Source organism: Aptenodytes forsteri, unplaced genomic scaffold (genome assembly GCF_000699145.1).
Source record: "Aptenodytes forsteri isolate BGI_AS27 unplaced genomic scaffold, ASM69914v1 Scaffold256, whole genome shotgun sequence".
NCBI classification, from domain to species: Eukaryota; Metazoa; Chordata; class Aves; order Sphenisciformes; family Spheniscidae; genus Aptenodytes; species Aptenodytes forsteri.
In genome coordinates, this window is record NW_008795021.1 from 3236185 (window position 1) to 3252458 (window position 16274).

A 16274-nucleotide genomic window follows, 5' to 3' on the forward strand; every position below is an offset into this window, starting at 1 on the left:
CAAACCACCCCTCCATCAAAGGGTAACAAGTATTTTAAATGTTGAGTTTAAAATCAAGAGCCTCTTTCATGGTGAATTAACTCCTGGTTGAACACCTCTGCCTTATTGCAACCCAAACAGTATGTCACAGGGAGAAGATAACTTGAAGGAAGCGGACCCCAAGCCATGGCATGTTCAACAAGCCAAAGGGAGTACCTTGAACTGTGTGGATACCAGTATATCTATTTCAACATCAGCACTAAGCATTAGCATTTCTTCACTCTGGAAATGATAAACACTCTCAGGATAGTAGCTGAAGGCAAGCTAGGAACTATCATCTAGAGCATTCAGGAAACAAAGGCATTAATCACAGCAACAGAATCTTTAAAGACTGTCTCAGTCTAACCGGATGAAGAAAAACGGTTCTGCCTTTTAACAGAAGCCATTGATCTAGCACAAGTCAAGGTACAAGTCAAGGTGTGAATTAACAGAAACAGCTTCAGTAGAAAGAAGCACAGATGTAATCTTTGCCATGTCTCCCAGGTATCTTGTCCTCCAACAAATTAATTCTTATCTAGGTGGCTCTTCAGCCAATTAGATTTAATTTACAGCCTTGCATTAAACACAAAAAAACCCCAAACACCTCTTCGCACTCTGGCGATGAAATTGTCCTGGGCATTTCATGTGAACTTAAGCCCAATATGACCTTGTAGGAATAACAAGGATCAAGTGAAAGAATTGTATGTGTCTAGCACTGTTCTGTTATGCTACGCTGGAGACAGTAATCCCAGATAAATCCCTGTTTGGGGTTATAATTCAAAACAACAGTGTCTTTTCATCTATTACCACAGGATCATTACCTACTGCGAGAAATAACTAGTGCCAGTCTGGTCAAAACCTGAGCCATCTCCTCTCTTTTTGATGCCAAAATGATCTGTCTGTGATAAAAAGAAATCAACTGAAAGTTGTCACTAGAAAATGGTTTTCCCTCAAGTCTATCCGAAGTCTGTCTACATAAATACAAAATGTCACACATGTGAAATTAAAGCAGTTATAAAGCAGAGCTGAAGAACGAGAGCCAGGAGATGTCTCTTTGAATTATTGTATCTCTTAAGTTGCTGCTTTATTGGATTCTTTGAAGAAACAAAGACTGCATGACCACTGATCAAGGAAGCAACCCTCAGGCCACAGGCCAGTCAGATTATTAAACGCTCAGTTTAATAATCTGACTTTTATTTGATGCCTGAAAACATGGGGGATTTTTGATAGCACCCTGAAATGGCAGTTTGCAATAGCATGGTAGCAAGGGCATGTGTTACATGCAGGGGGCATGGCGCATCTGAAGATCCATGCGTAGGAGAAATCCATCCTCAGAACTGAATCCAATTTTCTCAAGAGGAGCAAGCTTTGCAACAAGAGAACCTAGGAGAAATTGACGTATGGATAAGTATGGGCTGTGGGGGCCAGGGAGCCAAGCTGAGACACGCAAAGATAAGCGGCAGAAAATCTGTGTGTCTCTTCCGCTTAGAATGGATTCCTTCTCCACTCTAGAAACTAGGACACTACACTAATTTTGGTGTTTACTTCGTTTTCACCTTCATGGATGACCAGCTTACATCTTAAAAATTAAATCTTTTTAAAAAGAAACAGCAGCTCACACAGCTGATCATGGCTCCAACACCACCTTCCCTTGCACAGCAAACTATTTTTTTTGTGCCCGAAATATCAACCATACTAAAGCTCAGTTGCACCAAAAATTTATAGTTTGTTCTAATTTAGGGCAGGGAGGGGGAACACTAACCAAAAATACTGAACTGCACCAGGCCAATTTGTTCATCAGTAATAAGCCTACAGTCATCTTTCAAGGTGCAGAAAGCTGGCTGTATGCACTGCAGCTGTCTCTTGCTGAGGGAGTTTAAGCTCTCAACCTCAGCTCTTCACAAATGATTACACATGGCTACAAACAGCACTGGGATGGAGCCCACCTTGTGCTCCCTCATAGCCAGGCTGCAAGCCGTAGGAAGCAAGAAAGGCCTGCAGCCTGCTGAAGCCAAACCCCTACCTGGGAAGGAAAGTCCAAACCGCTGTTCTTTTGCCTGGTACCGCTTACCTAAACCCAGCAGCTGCAGCAGAGCACAGCTGGATCCCAGCATTGCTGCTAGCAGGTGGTGCAGTCCACAGAGCAGGAGCTGCAGAGCTTAACCGCACAGAGCAAGGACAGGCTGCAGCCACAGCCTCACACCTCCTGCAAGTCTTTCATTCACTGGAGTGCTCTGCGAGGTGTGGATAAGCCCTGTCCATCTAGACACCTATTCTTCTTTATCTATCTTAGGCAGGATATAACATGTAAAGTTAAACGTGTTTTCTGCAACCGTGTCCGTCAATGAATTGGGACCTCAGTTTACATCTGACCCATAGTCCAAATCTTTATTGGGGGGGGGGGCAGGGAATCACTTTCTGGTGTCTTCCTGTACTTCGCTACAAACAAAAGCATGATAAAAGTGGTTTCAGTGTGCCCTCTTTACATGCGATGTAGTAATTACTTCCTTTTATTTTCCTCTTTAAAAGGCTCCCAAAAAAGCCACAGACACTTTCAAGGAAAATACAGTAGCAAAATAATTCCAGTAAAAAAGGGGACATTTATATTCCATTACAGAAAGTTATGCTCATTTTTAAATTGAGAAAATTTTAATACTGGCTTTAGAATTAAATGTTCTTGCAGTTATTCAGAACAGATGTCAAAACTTCTACTATTTCTGTCACAAGGGGACAGCTGGAACCACTCTGAACTGATGAAAAAAGGATTTCTGTGGTAGGCTTGGCAATTAGACATAAGGAGTTACAAATGTAATTTTTCTTTACAAGTGTATCATCAGTCAAGTTTTGAGTCACACTTAAGCATACATGCGACAACCTTGCTGAATGAAAACTGGAGAGTTCTATAAATAATGGCAAATTGGAGATTCATGAGAGCAGCTTCAGACAGGGTGAGTTTGTTCAAACTAGTGATTTCTGAGTTTGTAATCTCCCTTTGAGGGACCTCATGTATGTTATTAGAGGACTGCATTGCAAAGGCATGTGCACTGAAAGTTCTTTCAGTCATGCTGTGCAACGCAGAGATCAGCTGCAGACTGTCTTGCAGACCACCGTTGATGAAAATGATTTACATGTCCACAGTAACTACACAGTGTGCAAGGCAAAACGTTAATATGACTTGTCTTTCATCAACAATAATGTTAAAACTCTCTACAGGCTAAAAAAACCCTCTAAATACCACAGCTGTTGTAAGTAACATTTTAACCTTTTTTTCTGACTCTCACCTTTAAACCTAGAAGTGTTCATACATTCATACTTCATACATTTTATTTCACTTAAAATTTAGTTTTATTTCTTAATTAGAAGTAGAAAGGAGGATAGTCCGAGATCTTCGCAATACCTGACTTTTCAGGCAAAAAAAGCATATAGTCTCTACATGACAGGAAATTGATTAAACATGTTGAAAAGACGGTGCAATTAAAAAAAAAATCTGATTGCACCTTCAGGGCGAAACAAAGCAATGTAGGGTGTGCAAACCTACTAAATATTGTCTATCCATATAATCAAATTTACACATTTTTAAAAAGAACATGGGAGACTTCTAGACTTAAGTGTAACTTGCACAAAAATGTAAAGCCTAAAGGTTTTTCTTAACCTTTTTCTCCACCCCCCTCTCTCCAAGGATTTGCTGTGAGTCTTCAAGTGATTCTGTCGCATCCGAAAGCCGTATTCAAGCGTCGTGGTTCTCAACCAGGAATGCAAGAATCTGATTTCCTGAAACAGATAACAACAGTGGAGGAGCTGGAGCCAAAAGCAAACAACTGCACAAAGGTACCGATTTCCACGCTTAGCAAAAAGCTTTCGTATCATCTCTGTAGATGACTGTACTAACACAAATGTTATTTTATAGGTTCTTGTATGGCACACGCGAACAGAGAAAGTAAATCTAGCTAATGAGCCAAAATACCATCTGGACACAGTCAGTATTGAGGTATGATGTGGAGACAGAGTTACGCAGAAGTACAGGACAATGGATGTGTCAGAAGGTGTTTGAATTCAACCAGTAAAAATAGTCTACTTCTGCGTGAGACCTTTAAATAGTCATCTGATGGACTTCTGTGGAAACAAAAGGAAGCTGTCAGATACTCTAATACGCAAATCACGTGGGTGTGCTTTGTTCTAACTTGTTTGCATGCATTTCTGAACTCTCGTCTTAATAAGCTGACACTTACCTTTGTTTTAAGGCTGTTTCCACATAGTAAAAAGAATCAGAGACAAACATGGCTGCAATGGAGTATTTTCAAAACCATCATTTATGTATATACTTTTTGTATTTATCCAGCTTAATGGTGTAATTATGAACTGATTTTAACTCACGAACTGTTGCTCTAAATATTTGCATAAATGGATCCTCCAAATTGAACATGTTTTCCTTCATTAAAAGCAGACTTCTTGAAGAGCAAATGGTCAGATACATCATACAATAATGAAATAAAAACCCACAATCATTTATGGATTTATCCTTTTAATATAGGGAAATAACATTTTATCATTACGAGGCACCGTAAAATGTAAACACAATCACTGTCATAAACCTGGATATCTCTGCAAGGAAAAATATATCTGTTCACATTGAGTTACCTTGTATACACCTATTGTGCCGCTAGTTCTCAGCATTAATACTGTGTACGTTGCCTCGTGAGCCGGACTGGATACTTTATCACAGGAAACTCAAATGGATCAAATGCTCATTTTTAAAAGAATAAACTATTGATTTGTAGAACTACAGTAACATCCAGGTTTATCTTTCTTTCAATAACCATGTTCCCTGTTACGCACACCATAACAACATCACAGTGAAATGTATGATGAAACAAAATTTGTTTGATACACTAGAAAACATTGCTCGGTGATACATTTACATTCTATTTATATATGATTAAACATTTGTTCATACAGTACCTTCTACAGGATTACTGGGTCATTTTGGGGGGGTCGGGGTTCATATTTTTGGATATTACTAACATGATAGCTACATCCCTTATATGCAAACAGTTGATCTAGAATTTTGAGGGAAAAAAATCAGTATGTGGTTAAGCAGCTTCTTAAATGTATGGCCTATGAGAAGTCGTATGCATTGTATGAAAACGCTGCCAATGACGTATAAATGTATTCTTGATCTGGTTTTCACTACATCAAATTCAAATCAATAGAGACCACAACACGGTCAGTCAGTTATATTCTTAATCTGAACAGCTGAGGAAAAAGAAAAAGAGTATGTACATGGAAGGAACAGCGAAGGTAAATGCATTTGAACAAGGAATGTTAGGTGGCTGTTCTGGGCGAGACTTCTATTGCAACTTTCATTTCCACAGTTGTGTGCTGAGAGTCTGACCAGAGGAGCTTCCAGTCCATCCTGCCGCCGTGCTGGGGGGCTGGCCGAAGCCCATCACATTGCTGGAACTGCTGAGATTCATTCCAGCCATTTGCTGGTTCATCTGCGAAGCACACACACGAGCCTAGTTAGCACTGGTGCTGAAACGCCACACCCTGCTAGCCAAAAAGCAGCCACGCCTCCAACTAGCAACCCAGTTAAAGTACATTTCCCTAAAATTAATGTGTCTCATCACATAAAAATATTGACTCCACGTAAGTTGCTAAGGATTTTTCAAGATAGCAGCTTTTCTAGAACCATTCCATCACCGTGGTACATCCGCTGACTGGCTGCAGCACTTGGTGTATACGTCAAGCCTGTATAAACACTCCACTAGTGAATTTACAGAGCGTTTGATAAAGGAGCCCGATGTGTCTCAGTTGATAAGAGCTTGCTTTCTAGGTTTCAAAGCGAACCAACAAAATTGTGGCAACTGCGATAAAGAAACACCAAAGCAAGTAATATAGCCCTGTCTACATTTGCAACTCCAGATGTTTTTTGTTCCAGCAATATTTCTTTGGAAACCTCAAAATCTGGAATACACAAGTTTTTATAGAAATTGTCCCTTTAGGTGACAATCAACAAAGAATGAGGCGGATTTATAAACAAGTATTATCTAAATCTAACCATTCTTGCTAACGAATCTACTCAGGATACCATAATTTCTTAGAAGCAAGTGAAATCATTCACATGAAATTAAAGACGACATCTAGCTGAAGGTGGGAAAGAGTTCAAAATTCAGCACATTCACTTCAGGGATGGTGCAAAAATATTTCTACTCTCTGCAAATATTATCTAGTCACTGTAATTTTCAGTGCTCAATGTAAAAACATTCTTCAGGTTACTCTCCCTTGCCTGCTAAAAAATGAACACTTATTGACAAGCCAAAAACCTAGCTGTGTAGACAGAGTAAAGATGTCCCCTCTCATGAGTTTGGGAGCAAAAGAGCATTTGGAGCAATTAATAATCAGAGCCGATGAACAGGGATGTTGGATAAGCAACATTAGATTCAAGTTAGAGACAGCATTAGGTAAAAATCAAGAGTTCGTGTAAACATGAGTGAACAGTACCAGGTTGCAAAATGAAACAAACACCAGTGAAAAAAATTAAGTCAATTGCAAACTAATATTTCAGGGTAGAATTCAGTACTGTGTGCTTTCACATGTGTATCCACAAAAACAACCCATCACTGAACGTACATGGAAATTTAATAAAAGCCGATGAAAACATGCTTTACCTAGTCGTTAATCTCTTCTGGAGTAGACTTTTTAAGAAGTAGACTACATAAAGCATGCTACTCCGGTAAGTAAAGCAAGCTCTCCTCCCCCTTTCAACTGGAGCCAGAGATTAGATCACAGTTCCCCTACAAACTGTGGAATGTCAGCATACTGGTAACATCTGATGTGCAAGGAGTACAGAAACATGTTAAGAGCTTGTTCTACGAGCCAACTTTTAATCTGTATTTGATAAGAAGCACGATTTTAATTTCAAAGCTGATATGGGTCTTTTTAAAGTTAGATACCTAGAAAAAGACTGTTAGCAGTAAATCCACAAATTTTTTTTGGTTTGACATGTTGGAATTCTCGCCTTTTAAAAATTACTTTTCAAAGGAGAATGAGAGCCTGTATTTTCAAGCAGGAGCCGTTTTATCTGTGTAAGAAATGCTGCTTACCTTCATCAATGTTCATGCCACAGGACTGAGCAGAACAGTAAAAATAAATATAATCCAATCTAAGTCAGTCACTAAGGTTCACTTCCTGAATTGCTGGAGTAAGCAGCATGGGATTATTATATTGTTCTTATAATTCAAACAATAGTATGAAGAAAATAGCTGCTATCATCCATACTGAACTGCAAGGGAATCATTTAGGTTTGTCCCCCCCCAATAACCTCTCAAATACCCGATTTCAAGATGCTTCATTGGATAATGTACCAATATAGTACTAAGTGTAAACTAACACTTTTAGAGAACCTTTTACACGTTTAAGAAATTTAAAAAAATAGCACGGAAATGCTACAGACAAACAATAAATCAGCCTAAGCAAATGATCTACAGGATCATTTAGAGTGCAAAGCACCGCACGTTCCACTGAAATTTATCCTGAAGTCTGTCAATGGAAGTATTAATTGTTAATGGCTATCCTCAAGCAATTAAATTCTGCTTTTGGTCGTAAGGCTGTGTTTACATTTCTGTATTTTGTAACTATAGCTAAGCTAGCTTTTTACCTGGCTAGTTCAGATGCCAGGATGAGAGTAGCTACAGAAGCAGAGAACTGAGCTTGGTCTACCTTGGCAAAATGTATTCTCTGCTTATATATTAGTTATCGTTAACTGAATTATTCACTGACTTTTTCCACGTGCCTCTGAGCAGTTCATAGTCCAGCAGTCTGTAAGTTGGCTACACCACAACTTTCCTCCTACAGCCAAACATTTTGTATCTGAAAAGCAGCGTCGTTTCTAAAGCACTCTTGTCTGGGAATAGCAAGTCTTTACCTGAGAGAGGTTCCATTGAGCTTGTTGGTTTTGTTGCAATCCATACTTATTTGGTGGCGTGACCATCTGTCCCACCATTCCACCTTGAGGTCCAACGACATTTTGAGGAAGTCCCATCACACCAGTTTGTGTAGTACCCGTAAATCCATTGGGCATTCCCATTCCTACCATCACGCCTGTGCTCTGTCCCATGACTGGCACTGATTGTCCCATCATGTTTCCCATCATCCCAGTTGCTGCAGGCACAGGAACTCCCATGGCTGGAAAGCCTTGAAAATGAGTTGATGGTTGTGTGGTAAATGGCATAGAAGACGACCCCATGAACATACCTGTACCAGAGAAGGGAAGATTTCAGCAAAAGTGTTTTGTGATTTTCTCCCCCATCCCCATAAGTCAGAAGTGCACCAAAATAATTTTAAAGGATAACCTTTGTCCACTTGTACATCAGTGCTGTTAATTTAGTTTCTGGTAAAAGTAAAAAATCACTTAAAAACTCTCAAAGGAAAGGGACTCACCACCAGAGGTTAACTGCCAAGAAGAGTTTGGCAAATCCCTGTTGTGAACCAGAATCTTTTAATCGCTGTATTGGAGGTCTTTGTTTTCATACAAACTTAGCTAAAATCAAGATACGACAGCTCTGTACTGATCTTGGCAGCCTGCTGTTTGCACGCTGGAGACTCAGACCTTAAGCGATGAATTAGACGGCAGAAGCTGAATTCACAAATCTTTCAGTAAATTGCATACTTGATAATTTGAACAGCTATAAATAAATTAAAATCACATACTATTTTTTTTCTTTAGCTTCTGTATTACATTTCAGTAATTTTCTCATTTTTATAAAAAGTAAAAATAAAAATCTTCATTTGAATATAGGTAGCAGGGTACTCAACCTTAGTTTTATACTCGTAGGAGGTAACTATTCTAGGCAAAGCTTAAAATAGGACTGCACAGAAACCTTTACAAAATTATTTACCCGGAGCATTTTGCTGCTGCATGGTTCCTGTGCCATACAGTGATAAGATGGAGTCTTTGGAGAGCTGTTTCTTTGCCAACTCTTCAGATTTTGTTGTTTGCTCAGTGAATAGATCGAGATCCCCGGATGCTGCAGACAAGGTGGCAGCTGCTGGTTTAGTGGAAGTGCTCTGGGAAATAAAGGTCAAGACAGACTACTGAATGAAACCAGCAAAAGATGTTACATCAAATATTTACTGCACATCCTCACTCCCGAACCAAATAAAAACCAGTTCATTTACAGGAATTAACTTTAAGTAAATGAGGATTTAAAAAGATGTGGTATGACCAAAGACAAAAAAGCAGTACATACGATATGGAAAGAAGACCAGACAGAGGTTACAAAACACGCAAAACTAAAACCCCAACCAGCTCCAGGGCGTACACATACAGATTATTCATTCCTGTTGCTCCTACATTTTTCATCAGTGAGAAGCATAAATCACGAGCTGTAGTTAGATTATGAAAAATAATTAGGAAATCAATAAGGAGATTACAATTCACATCTTTTTAATCCTCTCATAGGCAGAATAGATTAGAGAAGAGCTAAAACAAAAGATTAAGTGCTTTGGAATATACCACTACAACTAAGATGAACAGTGTTTTTGGAGAAAAGGCAAAAGTAAATTTTCAGTTGATCTACTTAAAGTAATAACATTTCTAAAATACATTGCTTATAATTGGCTTAGAGTTCTTTAAGCACATTTCATTTACTGAGAAAGCATAATTATCTAAAACTTACTGTAGTCTACCACTGAAAAAATAAAATACACACAGGCTGTCAGGCTTTTTATTGCTCTTGCACCAAGATGTTTTGTAAACAAGTTACATCCAGGTGTCTTTCAGTGCTGTTATTTTGCTGCTCATACACATACAGTTCCATATGGGGGCTTGCTTAGATAACTAGCCAATACACTGCATTTTTGTTATATTTCCTAAAATACACAACTCACCCTGTTACCAGCGGGAACTTTTAATGCAGATCAACTGTATATGCATTGAAAAAGAGCGAGGATTGCAATGCATACCGAAATTACGGCCTTATTTTAGTCCAGCTAATTGATCCTCAGCTGCTTAGCATACATCTGCCTAATCCCCCAGCACGTGGGAGTTTCAACTCTTTCCTATACTGAAGGAAAATCCTCCTTGCGCTACCACCATGAACGGACCGGATCTGCAACCAGGTCCGTCTGTTTACTGTCATCGCATACCAGAGTTTATCAGACAGACAAAAAGCCACCACAACATATGCAGATACAGTAACACATTTATATTCTTGCTTAAAGCAACAGCCTCCAAACTTCTCCTGGTTTTGCTGGCAGGCTGCTGACTAGGCCCTGAAGTCCACTATGGTCACACTGGATTTGTACAAACACCACAACATAAACTTTCAATATGCAGCTTCAGAAAACACATCTGACTCCTGAAGTGCTAAAAAGCTCTCGAAAAGCTAAAAAGCTCAGTGTTATAAATTGGAGGGAAAAAAACCCTGCAGAACAATTCTAGTACCAACTAAATTGGCCAGCAGCCATCGGGAGAAAGGAGTGCAGATTCACATCGATGATGGTGAAAAAAAATCTCCAAAACTGCTGTGGAAAGGGAAGAGAAAAAGAACAAATGGAAACTCGGTGGCAATTGAAAACCCTGCATTTATACAACAGCTGATTTGGGCCAAGGTCACTAGACCTTAGTAAGCAACAAAAGGTAGGGTGATGGCACTACAAAGGGAAAGCAGACAGAACAAGACCAGGAATTGCTCAACTCCTGTGACACCTTCTCTCCAGCCAACGTACACTTAAAACTATCACCTTCCTTACATATGTATTATAAAAGCTACTGCCTCTTGCTTATTACTGACAAAAATTTCTGATTGCAAAGCAAAATCAAAGTTTTTTAATGGGTAGTAGCAAGCCCTCTCCATTTGAGACAACTCTGTCAGTGTGGCATAACCAGTCTTTGAAAATACCAGATTTGGATTTAATAATACATTCAGGTAAAAGCTCATCCTAAATAGCAGTATTTGTTTCACCGTGCATATACCCAGGAAGTCCCATTATTGAATTATTCCATATCGACTGGTCCCCCCACCATGGCATCTGCCTAAGACAGCCTCTGTACAACAGCCACGCTCAGCAGATTGGAGAAGTCCATGCAAGCAGCTGAAGCGAGTTAACAGGGGCGGCTTCCTCTCTGCTGCTTGCACTGCAGTAAGGAAGGGTTTTGCTTTTCTCTCAAAGGGAGAAGAGCAGACATGTTTGGGCTTGCTGTTGGTGTTTTCTTTTTTAAATAAATAATAGCATCAGAGAAACTGTTCTCATCTGGGATGAACGAGTTTGGAGTGTCTCCCGATCTATGAAATACTGTTACTATAGGTGCTTTAACAAAATAAAGCAAATCACTACATATGTGCACAGAAGAGAAGGGAGAGCCGAAGACCTGGAGGACTGATCATCTATTATGTTTACGTCATGAGATTAAATGGTCATTTAACATCTCTTCATTCAGTTTGTTTTTGGAAGATTCTGAGAGAAGCCAAAGCACTGAACAAGCACTCCCTGAAGTGTTCATCAGCTAAATAAATGGAAGAGAATGCAAAACACATGGCAAGAAAACAGCAGGTGGCATTCAAATAAAAAAACCCAACAACATTGACATGATTTTCACATATCTAACATTCTCACACTACCCAAGACCTCTGTAAAAACACGCCTGGCACACATACAATAGTTTTCCTTTAAGAAAGGCTACACGTAGTGCTCTCAGTCATTATACCAAAACTAAACACTCATCGATCGGGTGGTTAGAGAACATACTGCTGAGCGGTTTCATGATGTTACTGTAACAGAATTTTTCAGAACTACTGGAAGCCATCTCCAATATGCTTCACGTTTAAACATAAATAATTTTTGTCATCGATAGCTTATATATTAGCTGTAAAAGGTAACACCTATCCAAAGGAAGTTTTCACTGTGAAATATTGGTCAGATGTGTCAGGAACACAAATATGGTAGCTGAATCCATCACTTCACACTTGCCATCTGACTACACAAATAGCACATGGCTGGCAAGAAGTTTTGATTAATGCATGAGACTAAAAATAAGTATTTTCATTTTGGTGTTTAATTCCCAAAAGACTTCAAAACAGCAGATAAGGATCATGACATTCTCAATGTTTTAAGTTGGTCTGAGAGTTTTAGCAGTCCAGATGGCTTTTGTCCATTGCCTGTGGTCCTGTCACTGGGCACCACTGAAAAGAGCCCGGCTCCGTCCTTTTTGCACCCTCCCATCAAGTATTTATACACATTGATGAGATCGCCCTGAGCCTGCAGGTTGAACAGTCCCAGCTCTCTCAGCCTCTCCTCATAGGAGAGATGCTCCAGTCCCTTAATCATCTTAGTGGCCCTTTGTTGGACTCTCTCCAGTACGTCCATGTCTCTCTTGTACTGAGGAGCCCAGAACTGGACCCAGCACCCCAGGGATCAAGGTGAGGCTGACTGGTCTGTAGTTCCCTGGGTCCTCCTTCTGGTCCTTCTTGAAGATAGGAGTGACATTTACTTCCCTCCAGTCCTCAGGTACATCTCCCAATCACCACAATCATTCAGAGATTATCAAGACTGGCCTCAAAGACATCAGCCAGCTCCCTCAGCACTCATGGGTGCATCCCATCAGGGCCATGATCTATCATCTATGTCCAGTTTGCTTAAGTATTCATCCACCAAGGGTACGTCTTCCCTGTTCCAGCCTTCACCCCTAGTCTCCAGGGCCTGGGATTCCTGAATGCTGGTCTTGCTAGTAAAGACTTAGGCAAAGGCGGCATTCAGTACCTCAGCCTTTTACATTTACATGTCCTGTTGTCACCAGGACCACTGCTCTTTTCAGCAATGGGCCCACATTTTCCCTACTCTTCGTCACCTATGTACTTACAAGTCCTTCTGTTGCCTTTGCCAAGCTGCCCTTGCCAGCTTCCACTCCAGTTGGGCTTTGGCTTTCCTAACCCCATCCACCCCTGCTTGCTCGGACAGTGTCTCTGTATTCCGCCCAGGTTACCTCTCCCTGCTTCCACCTTCTGTATGCTTCCTTTTTGTGTTTGAGTTTGGCAGGAGCTCCTTGTTCATTCATGCAGGCCTCCTGGCATGCTTTTGCCTGACTTCTTGCTCATTGGGATGGACCACTCTTGAGCTTGGAGATAGTGATCCTTGAATATCAACCAGCTTTCTTGGGCCTCTCTTCCCTCCAGGACCTTATCGCATGGAACTCTTTCAAGCAGATCCCTGAAGAGGCCAAAATCTGCTCTCCTGAAGTCCAGGCTTGTGATCTTGCTTTTTGCCCTGCGCCCTCCTCTCAGAATCCTCAACTCCACCATCTAATGGTCACTGCAGCCAAGGCTGCCTTCGACCTTCACATCACACTTTCTTGTTTGCGAGCATGAGGTCCAGCAGAGCACCCCCTCCTCCTTGGCTCCTCTATCACTTGGGTCAGGAAGTTGTCATCGATGCTCTCCAGGAACCTCCTGGATTGCTTATGTCCTGCTGTGTTATCCCTCCAGCAATTACTAGGGTGGCTGAAGTCTCCCATGAGGACCAGGGCCTGCGAGTGTGAGGCTGTTCCTAGCTAGCTGTAGATGGCCTCATCCACTTGTTCTTCATGGTCAGGCAGCCTATAGCAGACATCCAATACAATGTCACCCATACCTGTCTGCTCTTAAGTCCTTACCCATAAGCTCTCAGCTGGCTCATCATCCATCCCCAGGCAGAGCTCCATGCATTCCAGCTGTTCTCTCACATCAAGGACTACTCCACCTCCTTGTCTTCCCAGCCTGTCCTTCCTAAAGAGCCTGTGCCCCTCCACCGCAGGAGTCCAGTCATGGGAGCCATCCCACCACATCTCCACGATCCCAACAAGATCATAACCCTGCAACAACACACAGATCTCCAATTTCTCACACTGATTCCCCATGCTGCGTGCATTAGTGTACAGACACTTCAGTGCGCCTGTACAGACGCCTCAGCATGCTGATTTCCCCAAAGCGGTCTGTCTAGTGGCTTTTTCCATAATGGTGCCTTATAGACACTTCCTTGCTTACAGGCAAATGCTTGAGGTGACACCAGTTAAAACCTGTTTCTTTGATTTTATGTTCCCTCTCTTTCACGTCACTGCAGGCCCTTTGCTTGTCGACCCTGTCCATCACTTCCTCACAGGGCTGCTGGTAACTTCCTCACTGCCCCTAGTTTAAAGCCCTCCTTACCAGGTCAGCCACCCTGCTGGCAAAGACACTGTTGCCTGCTTAGCGAGGTGGATCCCATTTCTCCCAAGCAGATGCTGATCCTCAGACAGGGTCCCCACAGTCAGAGAAACTAAACCCTCTTGCCATCACCAGCTCTGCAATCAATTGTTGACATGCAGTATCAGTGCTCTCCTTACACTCTTTCCTTTCACCAGCATGATTGAGGAGCACATGACCTGGGCCCCTATGCTGCTCACTACCACCCCCAGAGCTCTGTAGTCAACTCTTCTCTCAAGGCTGCTCCTGGCAGAGCCCACATGGAAGAACACCAAGGGGTACTAGAGGGCTGGATAAGCTTCAGCACTCCCTTCACGACATTCCAAATCCAAGCCCCTGGCAGGCAGCAAACTTCTCTAGACAACAGGTCCAATCAGCAGATGGGTGCCTCTGTCCCCCTCAGCAGGGAGTTGCCCACTACTATCACTCGCCGCTTCATCCTGGTGGCCTTGAATGGCTCAGCATCTGTTGCCTCAGATGCTTCACTTGAAAGCACCTCTTCAGCTTTGAGGGCAGTGAATCAGTTCCGTAGTTGCAAGTCTTCAGGTGGAGCTGGAGCCACTTTCTCAGTGCCAGAAGTCACCAGCTTCCATTCTTTGCCTTCCCCAGAGTTTGCACTTACCGCTCTGCCAGGAGCGGACTCTGCCTGTGTCTCCACTGTAGCTGGGGTCCAGGGCTCTTGAAGCTGCTGCCTCTCTGAGAAGATCCTGTCTGTCTCTCATCCCCTCTGATGCTGCACAGCCTGCTCACTTCCTGCCATAACTCCTCCACCTGGTGACACAGCTCCTGAAGAACAGCACACCCCCTGCACGAAAGACCACCATCTATCGTGGCCTCAGGGAGAGGCTCCAGGCACTCTCCACAGCCTGTGACTTGCAGGGCTGCGCCCACCATCTGAAGCTGTCTGGGTTGAAGCCTCTGCCCTGGTAGGGACAGCTGCTCCAACATCTGCAAATTGAAAGAGAGGAGGCAGCAGTGGAAATCAAAGAGGGAAGTAGACGGTGGGACACGTGCAGTTGAGTGAGGGACCGCAGAAGAGAAAATGGCACACGTGCACTTTCCTGCTACCTACAGGTCTCTGGCACTGGCTGGTATCTCGTAGGTAGGGATGGGCTGTAGAAAAGCCAGGCCTCTACTGTTTCTCATTTATATGGTGGTAAGTAATGGCCCCCACATAACATTTTCAATTTCTCCCTGCTGACTGGAAAAGCTACCTGCATTCCAGGGAAGCAGGGAAAATACAGCTTAGCACATCATTATTCTTATGTAAGCAAGTAAGGCAGTACACTATTCAGGTCTTAAATTCTGTGTACAATTCTTATCCTTTTTATCTTTGCAGTGTCAATGGACTTGCTGGTTATTTCAATTCTTTCTGTTTTTGATTTTACATATTTTGGTTTTAGGCATCTAGACAGTTCCACTAAAAAACATCAACTGTTATTTCCTGGTAATAACTGATGAGGAAACGAGCACTCAACTATATTCAGTTCACAGAACCAAAGAAAAACACTAAGAAATCTCATCTGTTCTCTTGCTTTAAGGAATTATCAGCAATCCCTGAAAAAGTCAGATGAAGATTTCTGTCTCAGGTGATACACAAGTACATAATTATCCTTACAATAAGATTAAAAATTCAAATTTATTTCTTGCTGTATGCGCAGTACTCACGGCAAACAATGTAGCCTTTTCTTTGCAATCAACCTTTTCTAGGCTTGAAGACATTTGTCTCCCCTGCAGTCTCAATTCTAACTCTTTCTTCAGATTTCCCTTCTCTAGAACTTAAAATATTTTTCCTTTCCTCCAGACTCTGTCCAGCTGGTCCATTCTGGTTTTGAAGTATGATGCCTACTCTTCCACTGTGTTCTACCTAAGGCATTTCCAGCACCAAAGAGAAGATAATCATAGAATTGTTTGGGTTGGAAGGGACCTTAAAAGGTCATCTAGTCCAAGCCCTCTGCCATGGACAGGGATACCTTCCACGAGACCAGGTTGCTCAAAGCCTCATCCAGCCTGGCCTTGAACACTTCCAGGGAGGGGACA

The 16274-nt window shown here is 41.9% G+C and overlaps 2 protein-coding genes across 2 annotated transcripts in view; one reads left to right on the forward strand and one right to left on the reverse strand.

Moving 5' to 3' along the window:
* B3GAT2 (beta-1,3-glucuronyltransferase 2) overlaps positions 1-4392 on the forward strand; it is a 166399-nt gene extending 162007 nt beyond the window's left edge. The window contains 2 exon segments of the mRNA XM_009275799.1: positions 3698-3846; positions 3926-4392. Of these exon segments, the coding sequence (XP_009274074.1) occupies positions 3698-3846; positions 3926-4012 (236 nt within the window). The 3' untranslated portion in view covers positions 4013-4392.
* Positions 4393-4523: 131 nt separating this feature from the next.
* Positions 4524-16274, reverse strand: part of SMAP1 (small ArfGAP 1) — a 136399-nt gene continuing 124648 nt past the window's right edge. Inside the window, exons 10-12 of the mRNA XM_009275800.1 lie at positions 8916-9084; positions 7943-8271; positions 4524-5513 (exon numbers count right to left, since the gene is read on the reverse strand). Of these exons, the coding sequence (XP_009274075.1) occupies positions 5379-5513; positions 7943-8271; positions 8916-9084 (633 nt within the window). The 3' untranslated portion in view covers positions 4524-5378. The remainder of the gene's footprint in view (positions 5514-7942; positions 8272-8915; positions 9085-16274) is intronic.